General features: G+C 34.2%; 1 protein-coding gene across 1 annotated transcript in view; it reads right to left on the bottom strand.

The window, feature by feature from the left end:
- Window positions 1–2,518: 2,518 nt before the first annotated feature.
- LOC143915892 (cytochrome b5 reductase 4) overlaps window positions 2,519–23,687 on the bottom strand; it is a 50,187-nt gene continuing 29,018 nt past the window's right edge. Inside the window, exons 2-9 of the mRNA XM_077436714.1 lie at window positions 12,153–12,299; window positions 6,087–6,155; window positions 5,896–6,015; window positions 5,032–5,547; window positions 4,752–4,948; window positions 3,051–3,151; window positions 2,892–2,981; window positions 2,519–2,822 (exon numbers count right to left, since the gene is read on the bottom strand). Coding sequence (XP_077292840.1) covers window positions 2,519–2,822; window positions 2,892–2,981; window positions 3,051–3,151; window positions 4,752–4,948; window positions 5,032–5,547; window positions 5,896–6,015; window positions 6,087–6,155; window positions 12,153–12,299 — 1,544 coding nt within the window. The remainder of the gene's footprint in view (window positions 2,823–2,891; window positions 2,982–3,050; window positions 3,152–4,751; window positions 4,949–5,031; window positions 5,548–5,895; window positions 6,016–6,086; window positions 6,156–12,152; window positions 12,300–23,687) is intronic.

Genomic DNA, 23,687 nt, shown 5'->3' on the forward strand with positions numbered 1-23,687 from the left:
AAAAATTGATTGATAAATCTCAAAAGGATGTGAGTTATGAAAACGGGGAATTCTCTTTCGGAAGAAATGAAACATCGCAGTAGTTTTAAAAATTAAGTTATGACTCATTCCTTTGGGATTCGTCACCAGTCGCACGACGGTAAAAAACTCATACGGTCGTTACTGTTTGTTACATAATATTTATAATGTGTGATAAAGAAACGTGATAATGACTGAAATGGAACTCTTGTTAAAAAAAAGAGAAAAGTGATAGACTTAAAAATGAAACTTGAAGTGATAAAACAATTTGAAAGTGGTAAAAAAGTGATGGACTTGGCAAATAATTTTAAATTGTTACATTCAACGGTCTCCACTATTTTAAAAGATAAAGAAAAAAATCGTAAAGCCGTTAAAGGGTCCTTGTCAATCACATCTAAAATAATAAATAAAAAAAGACCGAGACCCATTCAACAAATGGAAAAATTACCAGTGATTTGGATCGATGACAAGATTGTAAAGCCAATTCCATTGCGTCTCTTAAAGCTCATTATTTAAAAATTACATTTGCGCAAGGCATTGAAGCAATAGAAGAAGGAAAACCTTTTCAAGAATTTTGAAAAAATTATAATATCCTTCATGCTATAAGAAATATGGATACGGGATGGACCCTTTAACGGCTTAAGAAGTTGTACCGAATATGGAAAAAACTCACCAATCGATTTGAACCCGTTTCTCTTTGCATATAGGAAAAAGAAAAATATGTCGAGGATATTACTAACCTAATCGTACAATTTAGTGTACGTCTACAATTGACGTAGATAACGAAGACATCAACCAACTTCTTGAGAATGATTCAGAAGATCTAACCAATGCAGAATTATTAGATCTTGAAACTCAAATGGTTGCAGAAGAGGATATTGATGAAAATGAATCAATCACATCTGCGGAACCGCTGAAAAAATTTGTATTGAAAGAAATGGCTGCTGCTTTTAATTTAATTAATCAAGGAATACAAAAGTTTGAAATGATGGACCCAGACAGTAAAAGATTTTCAAATGTGAACCGCAGGATTCAAGAAAATCTTTCATGCTACCAAGAAATATATAGAGAAAAATCAGGATACTGTTCAAACAAAATTAGACACATTTTTCAAAAAACCTCATACGACTGTATCTCAAACTGAAGATGAAGAAATGGATTGTACTTATGTGATAAGTGATGAGGATGTATAATTTATAATTAATAAGTACGGATGATGTAGATGTTTAATTTTTTTTAAATTTAAATATGAATTCATTTGAATTACTGTATTAATAAAAGTAAGTAAAATCACCGAAAAAAAAATATAAATATATTCCTCGACTTACGACGGATTCGACTTACGACCGAGGTTCAGGAACGTATCTCCGTCGTAAGTTGAGGAATACCTGTATAAGATATACTGGTTTTAATTTACGACTTACCAGGACAGATACTCAAAAAACCATTACTCTACTGGTAAAAACAGTACGAATGGTCACCTTGACCCTTTGAATGCTGACCAACGCCGATCGGCGTTTTACCAACACGGCCATGAGCCTGAAATACGCCGATAGGCGTTGTTTTTTGAGTATGTAAAAAATAAACAAGAATACTACTCGCTAAGCCTTTCCAGGTAGCATTGAAAAAAAATGCATTGAACATGGGTCGTGTTATCCGTGTCAATGTTTATAAAGACTGGTTTACACCGGAATATCTGAATTTATACCCATAGCAGAATTTCTCGATGAAAATCTCTAACTGCAGAGTATTTTAGATTGTGGATAGACATTTAAATTGTGAGCATTACATTTGAACAACAATGAAGAAGATGAAACCAGTTTTGAAAAACTGCATTCCTTAATAGACTTCTTCTGTTTATTTTATATTGTTGTAAGATATATTAGAGTCTAAACACACCTTTACAAAACTCAAAATCCTCGGCGGTAGTTATCTAGGGTTTGTTTGGATTAGCCACAATTTTTATACCTACTTTCTATTGGATTTTCAAATAATTCTAGTTGGAAATAATGGCGAAATTTTCAGCGTGACAGGCTTTCAACAGAAAAGTTTAATATATATGTAAGCCGATTTTTCCTCATGAACGTGAAGAAAACGGGCGGTGCTGTATATAGTATGAATAGAAGTAGTCTTTTCCGTGCAGTGCTGTGCTGAGCCGTTGACGTGCAGTAATGGATAGTATAAACGAATCTTAAATAGTTGAAATTCAACAAGTGGTTTCGAAAAGAAATTATGCGATACATTATATGTATGTATACCCCTTGTTCGAGAACCCAAAATAAAATTGCAAAATAAATTCAAAAATCAAATGTTAATCTTAGTGACATCTACCGGGAAATTTTCAAACTGTTAAAATTTTCAATTTTCATATAGCAGAGTTTAAAACCTGCAATGCATCGGTCGCTGAATTCTTCAAACAAATCAGCTATTATTATAGTCTTATTATAAGTATTCAACTACTGAAAGTTATTCTTGTGTACATCTAAATCAAGTGACCGTTCTACCCAATGAAACAGTGCAGCTTTTCTTCGTCACATCCCAAGCCGGTCACGAGGGTTTTGGTCAATTGGGTGAACGGTGATGGACCGCATACGCATATACATAGTTTTCGACTATCAGTAAAATATTGGTCGTGTATCATTTTGCTAGAAGGACTACTGCACTCTTCGAAACTGCTCGACGGGCCATCGGCTTCCTCGGAGAGTATTCGCGCGAAATGATTCTTGAGGACGGATTGATTTATATGACCCTTGTTACCGGTCCACATGTTGGAAGGATCTGACAGTACATTCGTTAGATGAAATCTGAAAGAATCCGAATATTAATTCAACTCCACTACGTATAATCATTACAATTCATTTATTTATTTCTACCTGTCGTCTTTTGCCGCTAACATACACAATTGATCGTGCCAAAGAATATCTCTTTCAGACCGGTTGAAAAATAACAAATCCAATCTCGTACTAAAAATAAATGCTATTTTGTAATATTTGATAATAGTAGTGGATTAAATAAATATTAATGTTTCTAACCATCGTGGATTCCTTCGCTGTAATGAGAATAGAATTATGTTGATCATCGGTGTTAACCCTGTGCCGGCTGCTATTAAGCATATTTGTGATACATCTTGTAGCTGAAACAGTATGAAGAGTATGTTTTCAAATAATGTAAAATAATGAAATGCAAATTTTTCAATTATTAAAATATTTATTTAATAATATTGTAACGTAGGATTAACCACTGGTTTCCTGATGTCGCGTTCGCGCTAAAAAGGCCCAGGCGTATAAAAGAGCCGTATACCAATTAGGGCGAAAACACACTGAGTGGTATGGGACGTCACCAGTGCTGGATTTACCTATAGGCATGTTGGGCTTCAGCCTAGGGCTTCAAAATCTAGGGGGCCTTCAGCCAAGGTGTATCAAATTAATAATACAAATTTATGCTCAAAAATATGTGCACATTGAAAATTTGAACAGTTTAAAAAAGCTTTTAAAAACTTACTTGATGAATTGTTATTTTTGTACGCTTCAACACACCTTTCTAGGAAAAAGTAAGTATACAGACTCTATTCCGGGAAGAAATGGGAATTTACGTTCAGGCAATGGCATAATTTATGAAATCGGAGAACGGTTTATGACTCATAAGTAGTTACCGGACCCAGAAGGTGCCACGTATTGTTCAAAGGTTGTAAATGCATTGTTAAAGGTTTGCCGAACCTTTTTTACAAAGGATTTACAACAATGGAACAATGGATAGCACTGCGACTATCCGGTGTCTACTCATAAGCCGTTCTCCGACTTCATAAACTGAAAAAAGCTTTTTTCTTTTGTAAAAAATGACTTTTTTGCTAATATATAATTTTTGATCCTTTCAATTTGCTAATATGAGATTTCGTTCTCAACTTTCGAGGAGTCGAACTGTTGGTTTCGATACTTTATCATAGCTAAAATAGTACTGTAACGTATACTAAACAGAGCCGCCGAGTAATTGCGATCGGATTAGGCCGGGTAGCGTCCTGAGAGACCGTGTGACCGGGGTAAGTGGTTTTAAGGATTAGCGACAAGCTAAGTGCATGAAAGCTAAACAATGATTGCACTTCTCATACCGTGGGAATACATATCCGAATACGTGACTATACAGTAGGTAAACAGATTAGACGTCCTGAGAGATCTACCCCTTATCCTTCCTACCTACTATGTCACCACTATTTGAAATTTGATGGATGTACAATAAAAATTTATGTACAATTCATAGATGTCTCGTTAATTTGCGAGTTTTTTCAGTGTCTCGCAATTCAACGACTTATAATAAAAAAAAAAAATGCTGCATTTGTATTTGTAATTGGCCAGGAAGGCGCATTGGGATTTTCCTGTAAGGCCTTCCTGGTATATATGTAAAATAAAAAAATAAAAAAAATAAGGCGGTACGTAGGCGATATCAGGTCATTCTGGACTTAGCACTGACAGTGCGTGTATCTCCTTAATCATCAATAAATGCTGTGATACGACTGTTGGCCTTTTACTTGGATCCTCCACCCACCCATATGCAACAGTACTTTAGTGATTGAAGGGTACTTTTTATTTGCAGGGCGAAATGTTTTAGAGATGGTCATTTGCATATTATGTCGTGATAAATACCTAGTTTGTCTGGTAATGGGGCTATTTTGCCGTGCCGATAAATGGTACCCTATATAAATGTATGTAAAAATAAAAATAAAATAAAATATTTCATACTATCTGCATTGAAAAGCTTCCCAAAGGTCTAGTGATGGTAACGGTATCGCCACTGGTTCTTGATGTCAACCAAGTGCTGACAACACCTTGCTCGTATTTTTTAACCATAAAACTAATGTAATTGGGTAGCCAATTGTCGACTTTGAACTCCGGAACGAGGCACGGTGGAATGGGTGTGTACGAACGCGACAGGGGATCTGAAACGACACAAGGACCCAATATCAGTAATGAAAATATACAGAACGATCCACTGAAGAATATATAATTTTATTTCAAAAACCTTCAACGTTGCTGAAAATCCTGGAATGATAACCGATCGGATAGGTAATATATTCATCATTGGCACACTTCAACACGACCAGACTCGTGTTGTGATTGATCACCCATTTATCAACTACCGTGCAAACCAGACCGTCTTCCCCAATGTTGAGCGAAAATTCAGTGACGTCACTCTTGTTCGTCGCCCCGTAAGACTTCCATATTTTAGACGTTTCCTTCCGGAGATATATCTCCACCTTTCCGGTTTCGTGGTTTACGGCTACCGTGCACGGCCAGTGTACCACATCCTCCAGAGTGATTTCAAAGCAAAAGCTGCGAAAATCGTATGAGAACTTGACACTGATGTCCTTCCTACTATCCAGCAAAACACAGCACTGAGGATTGCACCAAGACTTGGTGTAAAATATCAAAGTGATCGAGTCCAACTTTTGGATCCAATCGAACTTGGGTGGTTGCTGCCTCTTGCTGTTCTCCAAACTCTCCAACATGTCCGAATCCTCCGACTTTAGAGAGTCTGCTTTGGTCAGAGTCAATGTTGGGTATTTGAATTTGGACGCTAGTGAAGACTCGGAAGGAGTCTTCTTAGTATCATCGTCGCTTACTACTATACAAACACCTGACGCTTTTTGGGTTGAGCTGTTGCTGAACGAGGTCCTGTTGCTTGCTTTAGATTCGTTCACGTTCAAACTACTCTCGCTGGAGCTTTTGTTAGCTGCAAATTCGTTGTCCGATACGGAATTAAGCTGATTCACTACCGGTCCTTTCAAGCTTTCCATAGACTTTCTCAAAAGTTCTGGCTTTTTCTTCTCCTGGCTCTTGGGACTGCCTTCGAACAGCTGTTTATACTCTTCGTCTGATATTTGACTCTGTTTTAAAGGTCCTATTAAGCATTTGGACAGAAGGGATTCGAAATTGACCCACGCATGCACCTGGTCGAAGAGTTGGGTCGCGTCCTTTCCAGCACCTCTCATGACCTCATCAGGACCTGGAATCAGAACGACATCTAATTTAATACGAATCTTATCACATTACTTAAAATTTATGTAAAATTCTCACCTCCAGGATGATAGTCCAAGTAAGCTGTGATGTTATATACGTTTCCTTTTATAGCTATCCATGGACTGTCTGCAAAATATAATTTAAAAAAAACGTTTAAAATACAGACAGATGTTTTGGTTCGGGCGAACCGATCGATAAAATTAGCAACTTGGTGCCCGAACCATTGTTACGAAATAAAAAAAATATATACACTAGCATAATTCAAACAAAGGCGATCTGTTCAAAACAAGTGCATGCAGAAAAATTCAAAGCATTTGCATATTTACATACGTCACGGTCACTTTCAGTATGCGGGTGTGTAACTCGTATATTATTATTAAGCTCATGTTAACCCTTCTTTGGTGACGTCACGCGACCTGTCATCAAGTCGTGATATATCTAGTTAGTAGAAGCTTTCCCAAACTGAAACTATCAAGACGCTAGTTAATTGTCCGACTGAATGTAACAAAGCCGAGATGATTACATCGAAAATTGGATAACTCTCGAACTTTCCATCATATAAATCAGTGGCTTTGTTCTAAAATATCCAATCGCAAAATATGAGCCATTACATTGAAAGTGACAGAAGTCCAATTTTCAGTTCCAAAAACACTTTCTGTTTGGCTTAATTTACAAATTGCTATTACTTATTTTAATTCCATATGTTTAGAATCTCAGAAAAGCAGAATAAACGTATTACAGGCCACCATTATTTTTAAACTAGTGTTGTAGCCGATGTCATATCATCGCATAGGTGTGTAAAAAGAAATGTGTCGGATTTTTAATAATTTTAATAATCCATATTTAATTTAAATAAAAATAATAACAATCCTTAACTTGATCTATAAAATGAAGTGGAAAGAAAATATTTGTTCTTAAACAAACTCATGTTTTGAACCTAGGTTCATATCTTACAAAATAAACTTAAATTTGGCTGTATATGGCTATTTTTTTTGAATACGCTTTTAGCATATGGAATCCTCATTTCAAAAAATATGTTATATGTATCGAAAAGGTACAAAGGAGAATTATAAAGATTCCTTCTGAACTTACTTTCTGTCACTTTCTTATAACGAAAGATTGAAAAGAATGAATCCTACTACACTGGAGACGAGAAGAATAAGAGGCGACTTAATCCATGTCTTTAAAATACTAAATAATCATTATAAATGTCATATGTCCAATCTTTTTACATTCGACGAAAACACTCACCTCAAAGGTCATTCGCTTAGACTCCAAAAAGAAAAATCTAATAAATTGATCAGAGATTCTTTCTTTTCAAACAGAGTGGTTTCAGTTTGGAATAGTCTTCCCAATGAAATTGTAATTTCTGCTAACCTTAATATTTTTAAGAATAAGCTTGATGCATTTCTTAAACTTAAAGGATTTCTCTAATTCGTCTTTCCCAATATCTTATTTCCCAATTTCTTTTTTCCATTTATTGTTTACTTTTTTTCTCGTTTAATTTACATATATGTATAAATCAAACTCCTTGGGTCTATCGGCTTTGCCGCCTCCAACAAGTATATTAAATAAATAATTTTAGCTTTAGATTGACTCAGAAGATTTCTCCTATTTTATCCATATTTGAGTTAATTTTCGGATAATATTTATTATTATTCAGACTCCAAAATGTTATTACAATTACATATAAGGTATCTAAACTTGTCATTTCATGTTTAAATAAGACTTAAGATGCCCAATGTTAAATTGATATAGTATTATATATTGTGACATTAATGGTTCATTTATAAAAGCATTCACGTAAAATTTTGCTATTTAAGCCTTTAATAGATTCAAAATGATAATAAAAGACGTAATTATAAATATAAAAGCATCCTTTTAAGGTCTTGCAAAATTTTAATGCAATTTTCCCGTCGGATGCTTCAAACTTTCCAGGACAAAGTTTCAAAGTGGCTCTTGTAAAAATCTCGATCGCATCCAATCAAGATGAAATTTCTCAAAATAGCCGTTTTTATTTCATTTTGTTCGTATTTTCATTTTTATAACGACTAAATTAAATACTTAAATTTTCATATGAAGAATTTCAATATGGAAAATTCTGCACGATCGGTATTTTTGAGGCCGCCTCTTGTTGGCATTCATTACGTTTATCGTACGTATAAATATACATATAAGCATACATATATGTATATATATATATATATATATATATATATATAAATATATATATATATATATATATATATATATATATATATATATATATATATATTCTGTCATTTCCAATAAAGGCAGAATCCTCCCTGGAGTGCTTTTATCCTGTGGAACTCCTGGCGTGCGCGGACTTAATTAATACACTACGTATTATTTTCACCTTACTTCTGGGGCAGAATGCTAGCGAGTCGTTAAATATAACAATTCGCAATAGCGAACTCGTCGCAATTATGTCACGTCAGTTTTGTGTTTATCACGCCAGAGCCGTCTAATTTGAGAAAGGCACGGAACGCCACTGGATGACGGTAACTGGATCAGCAGATAATGTCTAATTTCACGGTAAACCGTGAAAATGTTCATCGCAGTGACATTGAGATTCGCCTGCTGTGTTTAAATGCACATACATATAAACACAGAACTGTGTTTAAACTCTGGTTTAAGTTTTCCAATTTATCTAACTTAATTATTATGACGGGTTTGTTGATTGTTGCAAGCATACATATATGCTTGCGGTTTGTAATTACACATTAACCAGCAGGATAGACAAGTGGTTAGCATATAATGCTTTGAAAAAAAGGGTCGCGGGTTCAAATCCCACTTGCTTCTGCTGGCCAGAGCTTGGATTTATTTATAGTTCCAGGTCGGTCGTTTTCTATCAGAGTTTGCCAATTTATCTGATTTTTAAGAATTGTAATTTATATCAGGTTTTTGAGCTCTTTGTCCTATTATGCTGTACATTAACATTAGAATAATATTATATTATACTATGATTACTAACAAAATTAAATTAAAATTGTAAAATAGAAAATGATCAGTAGATCAGTAGCTATTAAAATAGACATAAGATGTATTGTGAACATAATTTAGTAATGATAAAAAGCATTTAAAAATCAAAGTCAATCTGATTTGCAATGAATCGGTTCCAAAAAATTGGCAACCTTGCCCATTTTCTCGCATATATCGAGTTCTTAGCAATCTCGAATTTCGCTAATTTTTATAAAATGCTGTAAATTTACTGGAGTCCACTTAGGCATGCCGTGCCGTACGATTATGTGTCTGCGTCTTGAAAAGCTTTTTAAGGCACAATTTTTTTTTAAAAAGTTCTTCGTCGTTATGTTTTGTTCATTTGAGCTCAAGATTTTGGCACGATACAATTCCGGTCATATTTGTTATTTGCCAAAAATAAGTACAATGTGAGTCAAAGTGGATTTTCCTGTTATCTTTAACAACAAAAGAATGCGAGCAAAAATTCACCCGTTTTTTCAGCATTATTTTTTTGTTAAAACTTTCATAACTGGTTAAAACCATTAAGCCAACTAATTATACATAATTGTAACAAACGTCTTAAGCAAAAAGTAGACTTGAGGTAAAAGGTAATCTTGAGTCGACATACTAAAATGCGCTGTATGTTATTACTTTATCTATGTACGTGGTAATAATAGATGAAGTTTTGTGATCATGTGATATTCGAACTCGAATTTTTTTTTTAATAGCTAGGCCATATTGTACATCTTTACATAATAATTGTTGGCCGAATCGTTCAAGGCTAATTACAACTTCTCAAATGGAAGATCCCTAGAGAGTGTAGTGGGAGATAGAGAGAAGGGGAGGACTAAAGGCTTTCCGCACAATTTACGAGCTGTTCCGATTGCTCTCGCGTAAACCTTATCTGTTCTCGTTTTATTACGTGACGGATGGTTACACCGATTGCTTTTTACACTGTTTTTTTCTCCTTCTTTTGGCCTTGTCTTCGACTCAACAACACAAAGTGAGAATTCGGAAAAGCTTTGATTCAAAATTAATTCACCCAATATATGCATTCATACAAGTATAATATATATGTACAATACCTACATATGTTTGTACTTCTCAAACACAAAATTCGGATATCCAAAAATAGATCACATGCTTTGAAGGCGTCTGTAATTCGTTTCTGATTGGCTGTTGTCAAAGTCGTTTCTGATTGGCTGGATTGGTCAAAGACGCTTGTGATTGGTCGGTCATTAAATAGTTTTAGTTTTTTCGATTCACTGAGATAAGCCGGTTAGCATGTACTATATAAATACAATTTCAGGTTTGGAAATCATTCAATATATGTACATACATATGTATGCCATAGTTCCATAAGCCACTAGAAGTCATATGAGAAGAACGTATTTGATCATAGAACTTCATCCTGCTATCTTGCGCAACTTTCCTCCATTGTGCTTCACACGTTTACTTTAACTAACCCAAGTCAACACTACATACACATTATTTGTTCTATTATGTTTCTTTTCGAACACTTTGTCTACTACGTCGTATCTACTCATTAGTCTTCAAACTATTCTTTATAGGTTTAAATTCTTGTCAAATTCTTTACTTGGATTTATGGTTCATCCAACTATTAAAGTCATCTCATTGATTGCGTTCCACACATATTTTTTGGCTACTTTAGCTAAATTGCTCATCCTGTTCTGCTTTCTTTCGAGCACTTATCTACTCATTAGTCTTCAAAATATTCTTCTTACGTCTGAATTCATATCCCATTCCTTATTTTTTTACAAACTTTTTATTAGCTTCACTTTGTTAGTTCAGTGACATTCCTGCCCGTCCACTTTTCAGGTCGCTTTGATATCTTACCGAGTTAGCTAGCATTGAAGTAAGTTAATCTTTCCGACATGAAGCCAGAGGAGCTCAATCATTAACTTTTTATTTTTACATAGATATGTATATACAAGGAAGAATGGGCAGGAATACCCCAATGCGCCTTCCTAGACAATTAATTACAAACAATGCAGCATTTTTATTACAAAAATTACTGTATTTCGAGGCTGAAGAACACGAAATTAACAATGAATGAATCCATTGAGACATATATAGATTACTTGTACATATTTTTTTACAAATTGTACATACAAACACAGAAAATTTGTGATAGCAGGTAGGATGATTTTTTTCCAATTTTGTGGAACCGTTTCAGACTGTGATAAGAACCGATCGACTTGGAGTCACAAATATCCAAGTCTAACCAGCAGTATTAAAGATTAGCCCGGGATCGAACCCAATAATGTCTTGGTGCTAAAGATTACAACGGAATTTTATATCAGATTGAAGCGATGACAGCTAGCTATGCAAACACGTCTTTCTAACGCCCCTTTACAACTCACAGGCTAAACATTTAAACAGTTACTTTTTTCACTCTCATTTATTTCAACAAACATCCTCTTGGATGTATGCAACATTCAAACACTTCAGCCATCTCATCGGTTGCGTTCCACACATTTTATTTAGTTAGTCCATCCAAAGTCCAAACTACTATATATGTAGGGTTGGAATTGAACGAAAGGCTGATGTATGGGCTATGGCTGAGAAAGAGTATGTTACAACTGATTGTGAGAAGGGGATGAAAAGGGGCAGAGATATAACGGTTAGTCTCAGTTGGACCTGTGCTCCGCGCGGTTGGTCTCTAAGCCTCCGCACGTATCATCTTAATAAACAATATGACTTAAAACGCACGTGTTTGATCTTCACCTCAACCACCACATCCTAACCGTGGTCCTGTCAGGATTTTCACCACATACAAGTATATGTAATACATTCCTCACTCTGCTTCCGTTCAAGCACTTACCTAATCATTAGTCTTCAAAATATTCTTCACACGTCTAATTTCATGTCCCATTCCTTACTTTTTTCTACATCCTCTTAGATATATGCCACATTTTAGCACTCCAGTCATCACATTGATAGCGTTCCATACTTTTTTTACTAACTACATTTCTCGCTTTACCCAAAATATTCATCTGTATTCTTACTACATAGTACATATTCAAAATGTAATAGGATATGATTTCGCGAAACTATACCCAGTGTTAATATAATTTCACTGTGACTATATACTACATACCTACAATATATATTGTATACCTGGTTTGTCGTGAGATGCCAGTTCGGCCGGTGTGACAGGACGATAAGCCCCACCAGTGCCTGCCAGATCCTTTCCAGAATTTCCCAATCTGATCCAGTCCATGAGACTGTGACCTGGCTGAAGGGCGCATTTGTTCCTCGGATTCCCTGAAAAAGAAATAACAAAAATATAATGACAAACGAATAAAAAGAGACGTCGTATTTATAAAAGCAGCATCAATTCGAACTCGGTCCCCTCAAAGCGGTAGCGAAAATAAATATTTTTCTTTTTGTCAATGCGAAAAAATAACTCTGTGCCGGTATAAAATACCGATTCATGGCAGCTTTGCAACGTTCAAAAGAGTTTGATTTTAGCCCTTTTTCCAACTCACACCCACTTTTTCATTTCCCGAGTGGACTCGACCGGGAAAAGTGTACACTCGAGTACGTACTATAGGTATACGTGGTGCAAATAATATTGCGAACGTGAAAAGAGAACGTTTCGCATACAATAAATTGTATTTACAGTTATATTATTATTGTATATTATATCGTTGTACTATGAAATCGTCATACTGCATTGAAATTGTTATCTTTGATGTTTCGACTATGTTTAAATAGAGCGTTTCGAATTCGATGTTTATTTTTATAATTTATCGGAGTCGGTGTTTAAATGTCGTATTTGTTTATTTTTCACATTTGCACTCGTTTCATTTCATGTTAGATGAAATAATTGTTAGTTCAAAGTTATGGTCCGTTTCATATAAATGAGTGTGGATGTTTGGAAAGCGTTTGGCGTGTCATTTGATTTTTATTTTTAACGATGACAGTATGTGAAAAAGCTGGAAATGGTCGAAAAGCAAATTACAGCCTAGTTTTGTATATAGTTTTGTATGTTTTTATTAGTTTCACTTGTACAACGTCAAGTGTTCCTTTCCTTAAACTCTTCCGATCGCTTTGAAACTTTGCCATTTTGCGAGGTTTGGCCCCCGATCAGGGTTGCCAGACGTCCCTATTTGAGCGGGACTGTCCCGAGTTTAACAGACAAGTCCCGAGTCTCGCATTGCCACTGAAAATTCCAAAATAAGTATAAAAATGTATGTAAATAAAAACGGTTTGACTTAAAAAGTAACAAATTTCAATCCATTAAAGTCTTATCCTTAAACCAAAAGCGAATTTTTTTCAATTGCAAAATTAAAATAATTATTTAATATTATTTGCAATGTTGACCTTCTATACGAAAATGTCCGTTTATTAAACAGATTTTTATTGAAATTTTTACGACAAAAAAACATTGTATGAGAAATGGATAATATTTTTTAAAGATCATTCCGCTTGCAATAATTTGTATAAAATTGTGGCCCACATCTCAATTCTACATTCTATTGCGATTTGCGAAAGAATATTTAGTCTAGTGAGTGCAACATGAAGATAGGACAGAAATAGATTGTTACTAAAAACCATAGAAGCTGAATTAATGTATGTAATTGTAATGACTTAAGAAAATTTTTATCAAGCAAGGTTGGCGAACATATTTTGAAACAAGCTAGGAAAACAACTTTTAATAAAACTGTTTTGATTATATACCAGCAGCGTGGTCTAGTGGTGAATGTTGAATTATTTAGTACTTGATGTTACGAGTTCGATTCCCGCTGAAGTCTCGCTGTCTCTGCTGAAGTTCGAAGTCTCGCTGTTGGCCAGACCTTGATTTGTCTAGGTCGATCGTTTCTAATCAGAATTTGCCAATTTTTCTGATTTTCATTGAAACGATTCCTGTAAAATTGGCGTTTCCTTCCCAATTTTCTGTTGCGAACCTTTAGTTATTGTTATATCTTAGGTTTCGCCATATTGCTCACCATAGATGTCTCTGTGGTTGTTTATCGAATATAAAATTCGTATTGTTACATGAACGTTATTCATCGTTATTTATCGTATTAATACGATGTTTGTAATATATACTGACCATAGATGTCAGATATTGTTTAGATTTACATGTACATATCTATGTAATAATTACGTGGACCAGGAAGGCGCATTTGGGGTTTACCTGTTAAGCCTTCCTGGTATATTTGTAAAATAAAAATAAATAAATAAATAAAATGAATTTTTGCATTTTTTATATGTTCTTATCTACATATGTATGTACTTATTTACAAATATTATAATTTAATTAATAAGATGTTTTTCTTAATTTCTTATAATTTAATTAATAACTTTTGATCGTTCGAAATAGTGAATGTCCCGGTTTGTGATTTTGGACATGTTCGCTTACTCGATAGTGAAATATAATCATTATATTTAATATGATGAAATATAATCATTATATTTAATATGATGAAATATAATCATATGATGATTAAACATGTATAATGATAATGAAATATAATCATTATACATATTTAAAAATTCTCGAGACGATGACAGCTCGTGACTACGTTCAAGTGATTGGCCATACATATTTGACTTTCCGCCCCCGACTCGTTATGTCAGATTTTAATTGTTCAAACTACTATAACTTTATTTGCTCTATAGGCTCTCATTATCTCTCATATATATATTTTTACTTCACTAATAGATTATACAATGAATGATAAACATATGTTTTTATAAAATTGAAATGGCCGCTGCGGTGCTCGTTATTTGGCCTAGGCGTTCTCACCGCTTGTTTGACGTCTCTCTTTTCGATTTCTTCTATCTTTGTTTTTTTACTTCCGTTTGGTTCCGATTTTTTGGATTGATTTTGGACTGAGAGCGTCTATTTCTAACTGTGACATTTTACGAACCTTTTATCACACTAGATTTTACAAGCCATTGTCACCCCACAACGTTTTTCTCATCCCACAGTCGAAGGTTAGGGCTATCAAATCTTAGTTATTGAAATAGTGAAATAGAAAATAGAAAGTGCATCCACACATTTTGTAATAAAACTTGCGAGGTACATATGTACAAAAAATGTTATCCAAACCAGGCCTAGATATTAGTTTTAGTATTGTGTCATCGATTTCGTGTGACAGTCATTGGCGAATGCTTACATACCCTCAAATTTATAAATCAATCTGTTTCTACGGTTACTGATTGCTTTGATTAGTTTCAATTTTCTCCAGAATATTTACATGCTGCGCTGACCCAGATATTATATTTAGTATTTAATTATTTTTAGTATTAAGTTATCAATCATTTATATACAGGCTTAGAATTTTCATTAGGTTTGAAAATTTATAGGATAAGTCAAGAAATTTACTACCATCAAAACAATAGCTATCAATTTCCAAAAACTTTGCTTAAAATTAAATTACGAAATTCCGATACAAGAAATAACAGACACGATTGAAATGTAATATCATATTTTCGATGTAAATCTTGTATACAATGATGAAAGTTTGTTTGTATGTTTTTCGGCTATGAAAGCCTACAAGAAGAGTACATTTAAAGGTCCGTTTATATTATCCAGCACTACGCGTCAACATATCAGCACAGCACTTCACAGAAAAGACTACTTGTATCCATACAACACAGCGACGCCCGTTTTCGACACATTCATAGTATGAATTTTATACTTGTATTTGGCTTTTATACGGCTTACACATACATTGTCACAATATGACGTTCCCAAAATATCCATCAGCACTTTCGTTAGCCCGGGTGCACTCGCCACTATGACGTCACATCATGCGTGCATATTTCCACGGTGGCTAAATAAAACCGGTTCTGCTTGATACGCTTCGGTTATACATATATACCACTGAATACCTAATATTGTAGCGTAGACTTGAAAAGGAGTTTCTGAGATCGAAGTGAAAGACATAGTGTAGTTTCATATTGTTGTTTCGTCAAAGAGCCAGCTCCGAATGATTTTTATATTTGGTCATATAAAGAAATTTTTCTAAGACTACTTTATATTTACATTTTTGTTCCATTAACTTATTTTTTATTACAATTTTTATTCGTACTGGCGTTTACTCTAACTTTCTGAAATTCTTACCCATTCTACATATCAATCAATTTTTATCCACTATTATCTTTACATTAAATTTCATCTGCTAGTTGAACTTCATTGTATTCTTCAACCATTTGTAGAATGAAAACATGTCAAACTCTCATCCATTCCTTCATACATATATTACTTTCTTCCACACAAATTCATTTAATTTACTGAACTTTCTCAGTCTTTTTTTTTCATATTCTATTGATAAGCATGCAAATATCTCAAATACTGCTTATCTTACACAACCTTTTTCAACCACTTCCTTGAACAAGCATTTTTCATTTCATCTACACAACTTACAGCTAAATTTATCTTCACCTTTTTTTCTATTAAAACACAGAATTCTCGTCATATACCACAAATAAACCGGTTCGATTCCCAATAGTGGCTGTTGATCAGACCTTGGTTTGTGACTCCAGGTCGATCGTTACCTTTTAGAGTTTGCCAATTTTTCTGATTTTCATTGAAACGATTCCTGTAAATTACCATCTAATTTCCAATCTCTCTTGCAAATATCAAGTTATTCAGCATCCTGAGGCTCGTTAATTTCTACAATAATATTCTCCATAAATGTGACCGTTGATGATGTTAGTATGAATTCGCATTGTATAAAAAATGCTTGTATTAATTGTATAATTGTATTGTATCTGTATTAGTACACTTGTCGCTTTGTAGTGAACTGTAAAGGTGAGTGTACATATGTATGTACATGTTCGATTCAAATAAAAAAAAATGAGTTTCGTACTAGCACTTTATCTATTCACCTGTTACATATTTACATACATATATTTGCAGGATGAGAACCTCTCAAATCTTCAACTACTCCTCAATATCCAAGAAAACTTTCAACGTATATCTTACACACATTCCTTGGGTACCATTCAATATGCTGTCCATACATCGAACCAGCTATCCTTTTCACTATTTGAGCACCTATGTATGTATGTATATGTATATGTATCTTATCCAGACATCTCAATAACGTATACCTTTTCCGACCCCTCAAAATATACTAACCTTTACATACACACTACTACATTCATAATATCGTTACTTCAAATGCTCGATTTTTGGAATTAAGCTGGGCTCTGTTCCAGCCACGGTTAATTAACAATACACATATGTACATATATGACGCAAAAATAAAACTGGCGTGTGATTAATTTTTAGCCCATTTTTCGTAAATAATTAACAATGGGGGCGGAAATTAATTAGGTTCAGATCAAATATTGACTGACCATTACCGCCGCCCACCTCTATAGGGTTCATTTGCATTCCGGGCGTTGGGATCGTGGGAAATTATTTGGGACCGGAAAATTCCACGTGACCCATTATGTATATATGCGCATCAGTATTCAATCAACGGATGCCACATCGCGGCAACGGGGGAAAATTCAGCGGAAAAGGTTTTCCCTCCGGCGGAAAAAAAGGCATCGCCCGCAGACGACACTCGATATAAAAAAAAAACGGAAAAACGAAGAAAAATATGCAAATTCCGGAGTTCAGCAATAATTCGCCAACTCGTCTAATCAATACGTCAAGATTTTTCGATACGTTCTCGAATACGACTCTAAAAGAGGAAAAGTTTCGATAATGTCAAGATGTGTTGTAATAAGACGCATTTTTTATTCCATGTAAACCCATTTTTTTCATATTAACAATTCTAAAAATTTACAAATACAATTATATATTTTTATACAATACTGTTGCGTAGGGGTGGGTGGAGGATCCAAATAAAAGGCCAAAGTCGCTTCACAGCATTTATTGGGTGATTAAGGAGATCCACGCACAACCAGTGCTCCGTCCAGAATGCCATGGTATGGCTAAGTACCTGCTTATAAATGGCAAGTCGCTCAGTGTATCTTGCTCGACACGTTTGTTTACCTATTGTTATAGTAACGTACAAGATATGCAGTACTACGGTCTCGCGCTGTCAGTTCTAAGAACTCTAGCGGGAGTGCCGTTACCGACCACTAAGTTCATTCGGGGGTCTCCATTGTTAGCCGACTGCACTTAAGCCTGGAGATAATCCTCGAAAACCAATTATAACGGCGGATCCTTTTAGCATATGCTACAATACCATAGAGACATCTACAGACAAATTCGATATTCATACATTTTTTGCGAGAAATACATATATTTTACAGAGTGTGTATATAGTTGGGTAGCCTATTTATAATAATCAACAAATCCGAGATGCAATAAACTGAAATTTGCAAGGAACGGAAATAGGTTGCTAATTTGGTGGAACCGTTTCATCAATTAAATCAGATAAATTGGCAAACTCTGATACGAAACGATCGACCTTGAGTCAAATATATCCAAGGTCTGGCCAGCAACACCGGGGCAGGGATTGAATCCATGACCCCTCAGTTGAAACTCTTACACGTCAACCACTTAGCTATGTACATATGTTGCTGGTATACTATTATAAAATTAAATAAATGATTATAAAATAAATGGTTTGGAAATTACTATACATTTGTACTTTATATATGTAGGTGGATATTTGGAATCTCATAAAGACCATTTTAAGGCTATTTCAGAAAGTCAGTATTTTTATTTTTATATCAGATCTTTCAGTAAATAATATTCTTGTTCTTTTTTTTCAATAGTATAATGATGAATGTTTATTTATATGTCAAATCTACAGTTTTCTACATTACAAAAAACATTTACCGCTCGAACTAGAACGTTTAGATAAAAAATTGAGAAAAACAAATAATCTTTATAAAAGTGCTGAAATGAGAAAATGCCGAAATAAACGCATAATATTAAGGGAAAAAATATTTTTGACTTTTGAATTTCGCTAGATATTTAATTATAAGTATTTAAAGCAATTAATAATCTAAATAAATAGAAAAAGCACATTTTATGTTGCGCATTTTTTTTCATCATAAATAAGAGCGAAAAAACAAAAATCATCACCATAGTTGGATTCAATGGGTCAAACTGAATAAAGATGGATTAGTCTCCGCTTTGGTTACTCAAAAACGTGATTTTATTGTTTCTCAGTATACATAATTAATAATTATAAACACTCTATTTTCCCAAAACTACACGTTGATCAAACAGGAGACGTACTAATTATACATATAACTATATATGAAACCACATAATTAGCCGAAGTACGGGTATATTTTACATCATAAACCTACATAAATATATATACAGTCTATCGTGAGGCATTTTTAAGTAAAATAATGACAGCTTAAAATACAGCACTAATGATGTAATTAAATATTCTTCTCGTGGTAATTTTTCAAGTAAAAATATTAATCAATTTTCACCGTTGAAAATTTGCAATTTGAATTATCGATTCGATGGTCGATTAGTGGCATTTTACGAAATTTACATACGCCGAACGAGGCGACACACACTTACACGGAATAATAAAATCGATGTCAAGCTTGGCATATCTCGGTCGATTAGGGTTGAATGCGAATCGTGGAAGTCGAACAAAAGATGAATCATCCGAAATTGGCAATTTGGAAGATAGTCGAGGGATTTCTAGCGAGTGAGTGGGTGGTGGGCAAAGTTTCGCAGAAACGGATCAAAGTGGCGTTTAATCCCGACTCTCGGAAAGGAATCTGGACGACGATTTTCCCAATGGCGTTTTAGGGTACGACGATAAGAAAAGCCTTTTTGGGTTGACGGAAAAAAAATACATTGTATATACGGGAAAAACGGAAGCGTTTGCTTTAAATGCGCGCCTTTGAATAATTCATCTTAAATTATTTCGAACGACAAAATAGTACACAAGACGAGAGGAAATCTGTGTGCTTTTCGTACGTGTGTTAGCCTTGTATCCTTTAAAATAGCCTTAACACGTATTCGTAATGATTACATTAGATAAAAGCGGTTCTAAATTTAGAACGAAGCTGTTGATATAATTTTAGGTAATAATACAACATATGTACATACATATATATTTATATATTTCTATGGCATCTTCTCAGAATGGCAATACATAAATCCATTGACGTACTAATTTGTACGTGTACATGTATAATATCTTCATTGAGTCTAAAAATAAAATAAATGCAAACAGTATTTTTATAATTCGAAATTCGAATAAAACGTGATACTGAATTTTGAATTTTATCATAAAAAGATTATTTTGTTTTTCGATAAGTTAAGACTCTTATGTAAATAACTATTCTATTAGTCTATTTCTTTATTCAAATTATTCAAAGTAGGCATAGTCTTTTTTATATATTTATTTAAGGTGCATTTAATAGTATAATATATAAAAATCATATGTACCTACAATTTTTCAAAAATATAACACATAAACTACTGTTTTGCCCATCGATATTTCAATGGGTGGTTTATTTTATTTCATAGAATATGAACACTCGCCTTTACAGATCGCTCCAATGCGACGAGTGCATTTAAGCAGGTACAATTCAATCAATCAATACAATCAATATATGTACAAACATCCACAGTGACTGTGGAGAAAATTTTGTAGCATTTTATAATCAAATTTAAAACCGAATAACTTGAGATTAGCAAGAGAGATGGGAAAGGAGTTGCTAATTTTACAGGAACTGTTTCAATGAAAATCAGAAAAATCGACGAACTTTGATAAGAAACGATTGACCTGGAGTCAAAAACCAAGGTTTGCCCAGCAGTGGGACTCAAACCCGTGACCACTTTGCTGTAAAGCGTAATATGCTAGCCATTAGTCCACGTCACTGGTTTGGTTATGGAAAGGAATTGATAAATGAACCACACCTGAGGTTATTGCAATGCAAAGCCCTTGTGGTCAATTTGCATCGACCCCTCACTCCACCCCCCGCGTATGCCCCTCATTCAAGCCCAACACACTCACCCGGCTGTCCCCTATAAAATACCTATAGATTCGTCTTCTTAGATTGTCATGGCACAAATTATTATATTCGTATGAACTTTTGATAATTGTAATTTTAATTGTCCATACTGAAAAAAATCATACATACATATGTAAGTACATCCTTTCCATTTTTATTTACATAGATCGCTAATGTTAATATCTTATATGAATATCTTACATATAAAACCGAAACGGCGTCTGTAATTCGTCTCTGATTAGCTGTCGTCAGTCGTTTCTGATTGGCTGTCGTCAGTCGTTTATGATTGGCTGTCGTAAAAGTCGTTTCTGATTGGCTGTCGTCAAAGTCGTTTCTGATTGGCTGGATTGGTCAAAGACGTTTGTGATTGGTCGGTCGTTAAATAATATAATTTTTTTTGTTCATTCTCAAAATCTTCTTACCTGCTGTATATGCAGTAGATTTTGTATAAGGAAGGTAAACTTTGCAGTATTTTATGTACGATTTGAACCACACAAACAGAAAAGTCAACCTAAATAAAACCAAACAAAAATCTTAAGTGTCCTATGTCATAAACTTCCAGTCATACTAAAAAAAACTTCTACATATGTACACTTGATGGTAGGAAATGTTAGAAGAATAAAACACAGCTTTCGACTCATGCTGTGTACATAGAAGCGTGGTATGAATCAAAATGCGAAGCGATAATATATGGAAAGCACGATCCGCTAAGAAAAGTGAAGCGAAAAAAAAAGGCTCAGTTTCCATCAAATTGGAGAAATCTCTTCCGCGAAAAATTTGCAAAGATTAAGATCCACTTCAGCGAAAAATCCAAATCGAAATCTCAGAATCGGACAGCAGGCAGGAGGGGGAGGGGGGTGTAGTACGATCGATGGCCGAAATCGGGCGAAAAACGGAAATTGAAAATTCGATAGCTGGAAGCAAAAGTGGAATTGGTGAGATGTGTAGTCCCACGGGATAAATTGCCTGTCCATCTAGCTCTGGAGCGCAATTTCACATTGAAAATTGCGTTATCAAAATTTACATTTTAACACGATCGAAAACCCGTCCACTTGTACGCGCTTAATCGAATCCGGCGAGCAAATTCGCATTGTCTACTTCACCTGCTCCCCCACCCACCCACCCACCCACCTTCCATGCAAATATTTTGAATGTAATCTGTTCCGCAGAACCTAAACTGAAACCATTTAAATATTGTCAACAAACAAAAAAAAAACCATTAACTGCATTGATTTGAGTTAAATTGTCAATTGAACTCAATACTAGCTGTACTATATTATTTTTTTTATTTTATTAATTGAAAAATCAACAGACAGGATGTACATAGATATGTATAAAAAAAACAAATAGTAAATAAATAATATACGTAACATCCGAGTCCAATAATAGATTTTTACAAAAATGAAAAAGATAAATATAAGGAAAACAAATTAAAAAGTAAAGAATAAAGGCATGACAAAATATGTATAACATTGCATAATTAAACTATAGTATTAAAATATTTGGAAAAGGTTATAAAATAGAATATAAGAAGAAATTGACATTTACAAATATAAAACAAATGAAAAAGGTAAATACAAAATAAACAAATGAAAAGGAAAAGAATGAAAGCTATATAATACTATATATATAATTACTATATAATAATAGCTGTTTTATATAATACTAGCTGTTTTATATAATACTAGCTGTATTACCCGGCTTCCCGCTATATAAACCGCTTAAACATGACTAATCTAATAGTAAACATTTTATTAAATTTATTTGAATAGTTTTATTTTATATAAATTTATTTGAATATTTATTTGTTTTTTTTTTATTAAATTTACTGTCACGAACAAACAAACATATATATAGTAAGTCTCTTATAAAAAAATTTACATTATAAAAATAAAAATGATCTAATAAAAATGAACACCCCCGGCGTCTGCGCCCCCTAGAGCTTCGCCCTCGGCACCTACGCCCCCGGGATCTTCAAATCCTTTGAATCGGAAAAAAGTGAATTATTTGTTCGATGACGTCACGGATTTCTACAAACGAAGGATACATACATATATACAGAATCTCTTTCCAAATTATATATTAGACTAGTGGCCTGTGGTCACATAATTGTGCACTCCATTTGATCGCCCAACATTAACAAAAGAATAAATTAAAAATCCGATTTTTTTTTTCAAAAAATTTAATTAAATTTTAAATAATATTATTATAAGCCGCGTCTCTTTCCACGATTCTAACGAGAGAAAAAGAGACGGGGCATGGTAAGTGAGTAAATCGCATCGCATCGCGCATGCGCAAAGCCCATACTATGCCGCGTCTCTTTCCACGATATAAGATACCAAAGAGAGAAAGACGGACAGAACATTTTGACTTCATTCATATGCACTAGTTAAGGGCTGGGGACAACCCTCTACCGTTATTTTAAGATATCACCAATTCGTCACTAGTATGACACCATCATGTATGACTCCTTCATTGTCACATGGTGTGTAATCAATAGAGGTAGGATAGTAACAGTGCTATCTATTGTTCGGCAAACCTTTAACAATGCATTTACAACCTTTGAACAATACATGGCCCCCTCAGGCTCCGGTGACAAGTAATCAATATTAATAATTAATACGACTAACCAGTAGGGATAAGACACACCATTGATTTGTGGCACACCTAATTTAATAAGTAACACCATTGATTTACAGGCACTGACTAACCAAAATTGTACGACACGTGTCTTTA

This window comes from Arctopsyche grandis, chromosome 8 (assembly GCF_051622035.1).
Source record: "Arctopsyche grandis isolate Sample6627 chromosome 8, ASM5162203v2, whole genome shotgun sequence".
Lineage (NCBI taxonomy): Eukaryota > Metazoa > Arthropoda > Insecta > Trichoptera > Hydropsychidae > Arctopsyche > Arctopsyche grandis.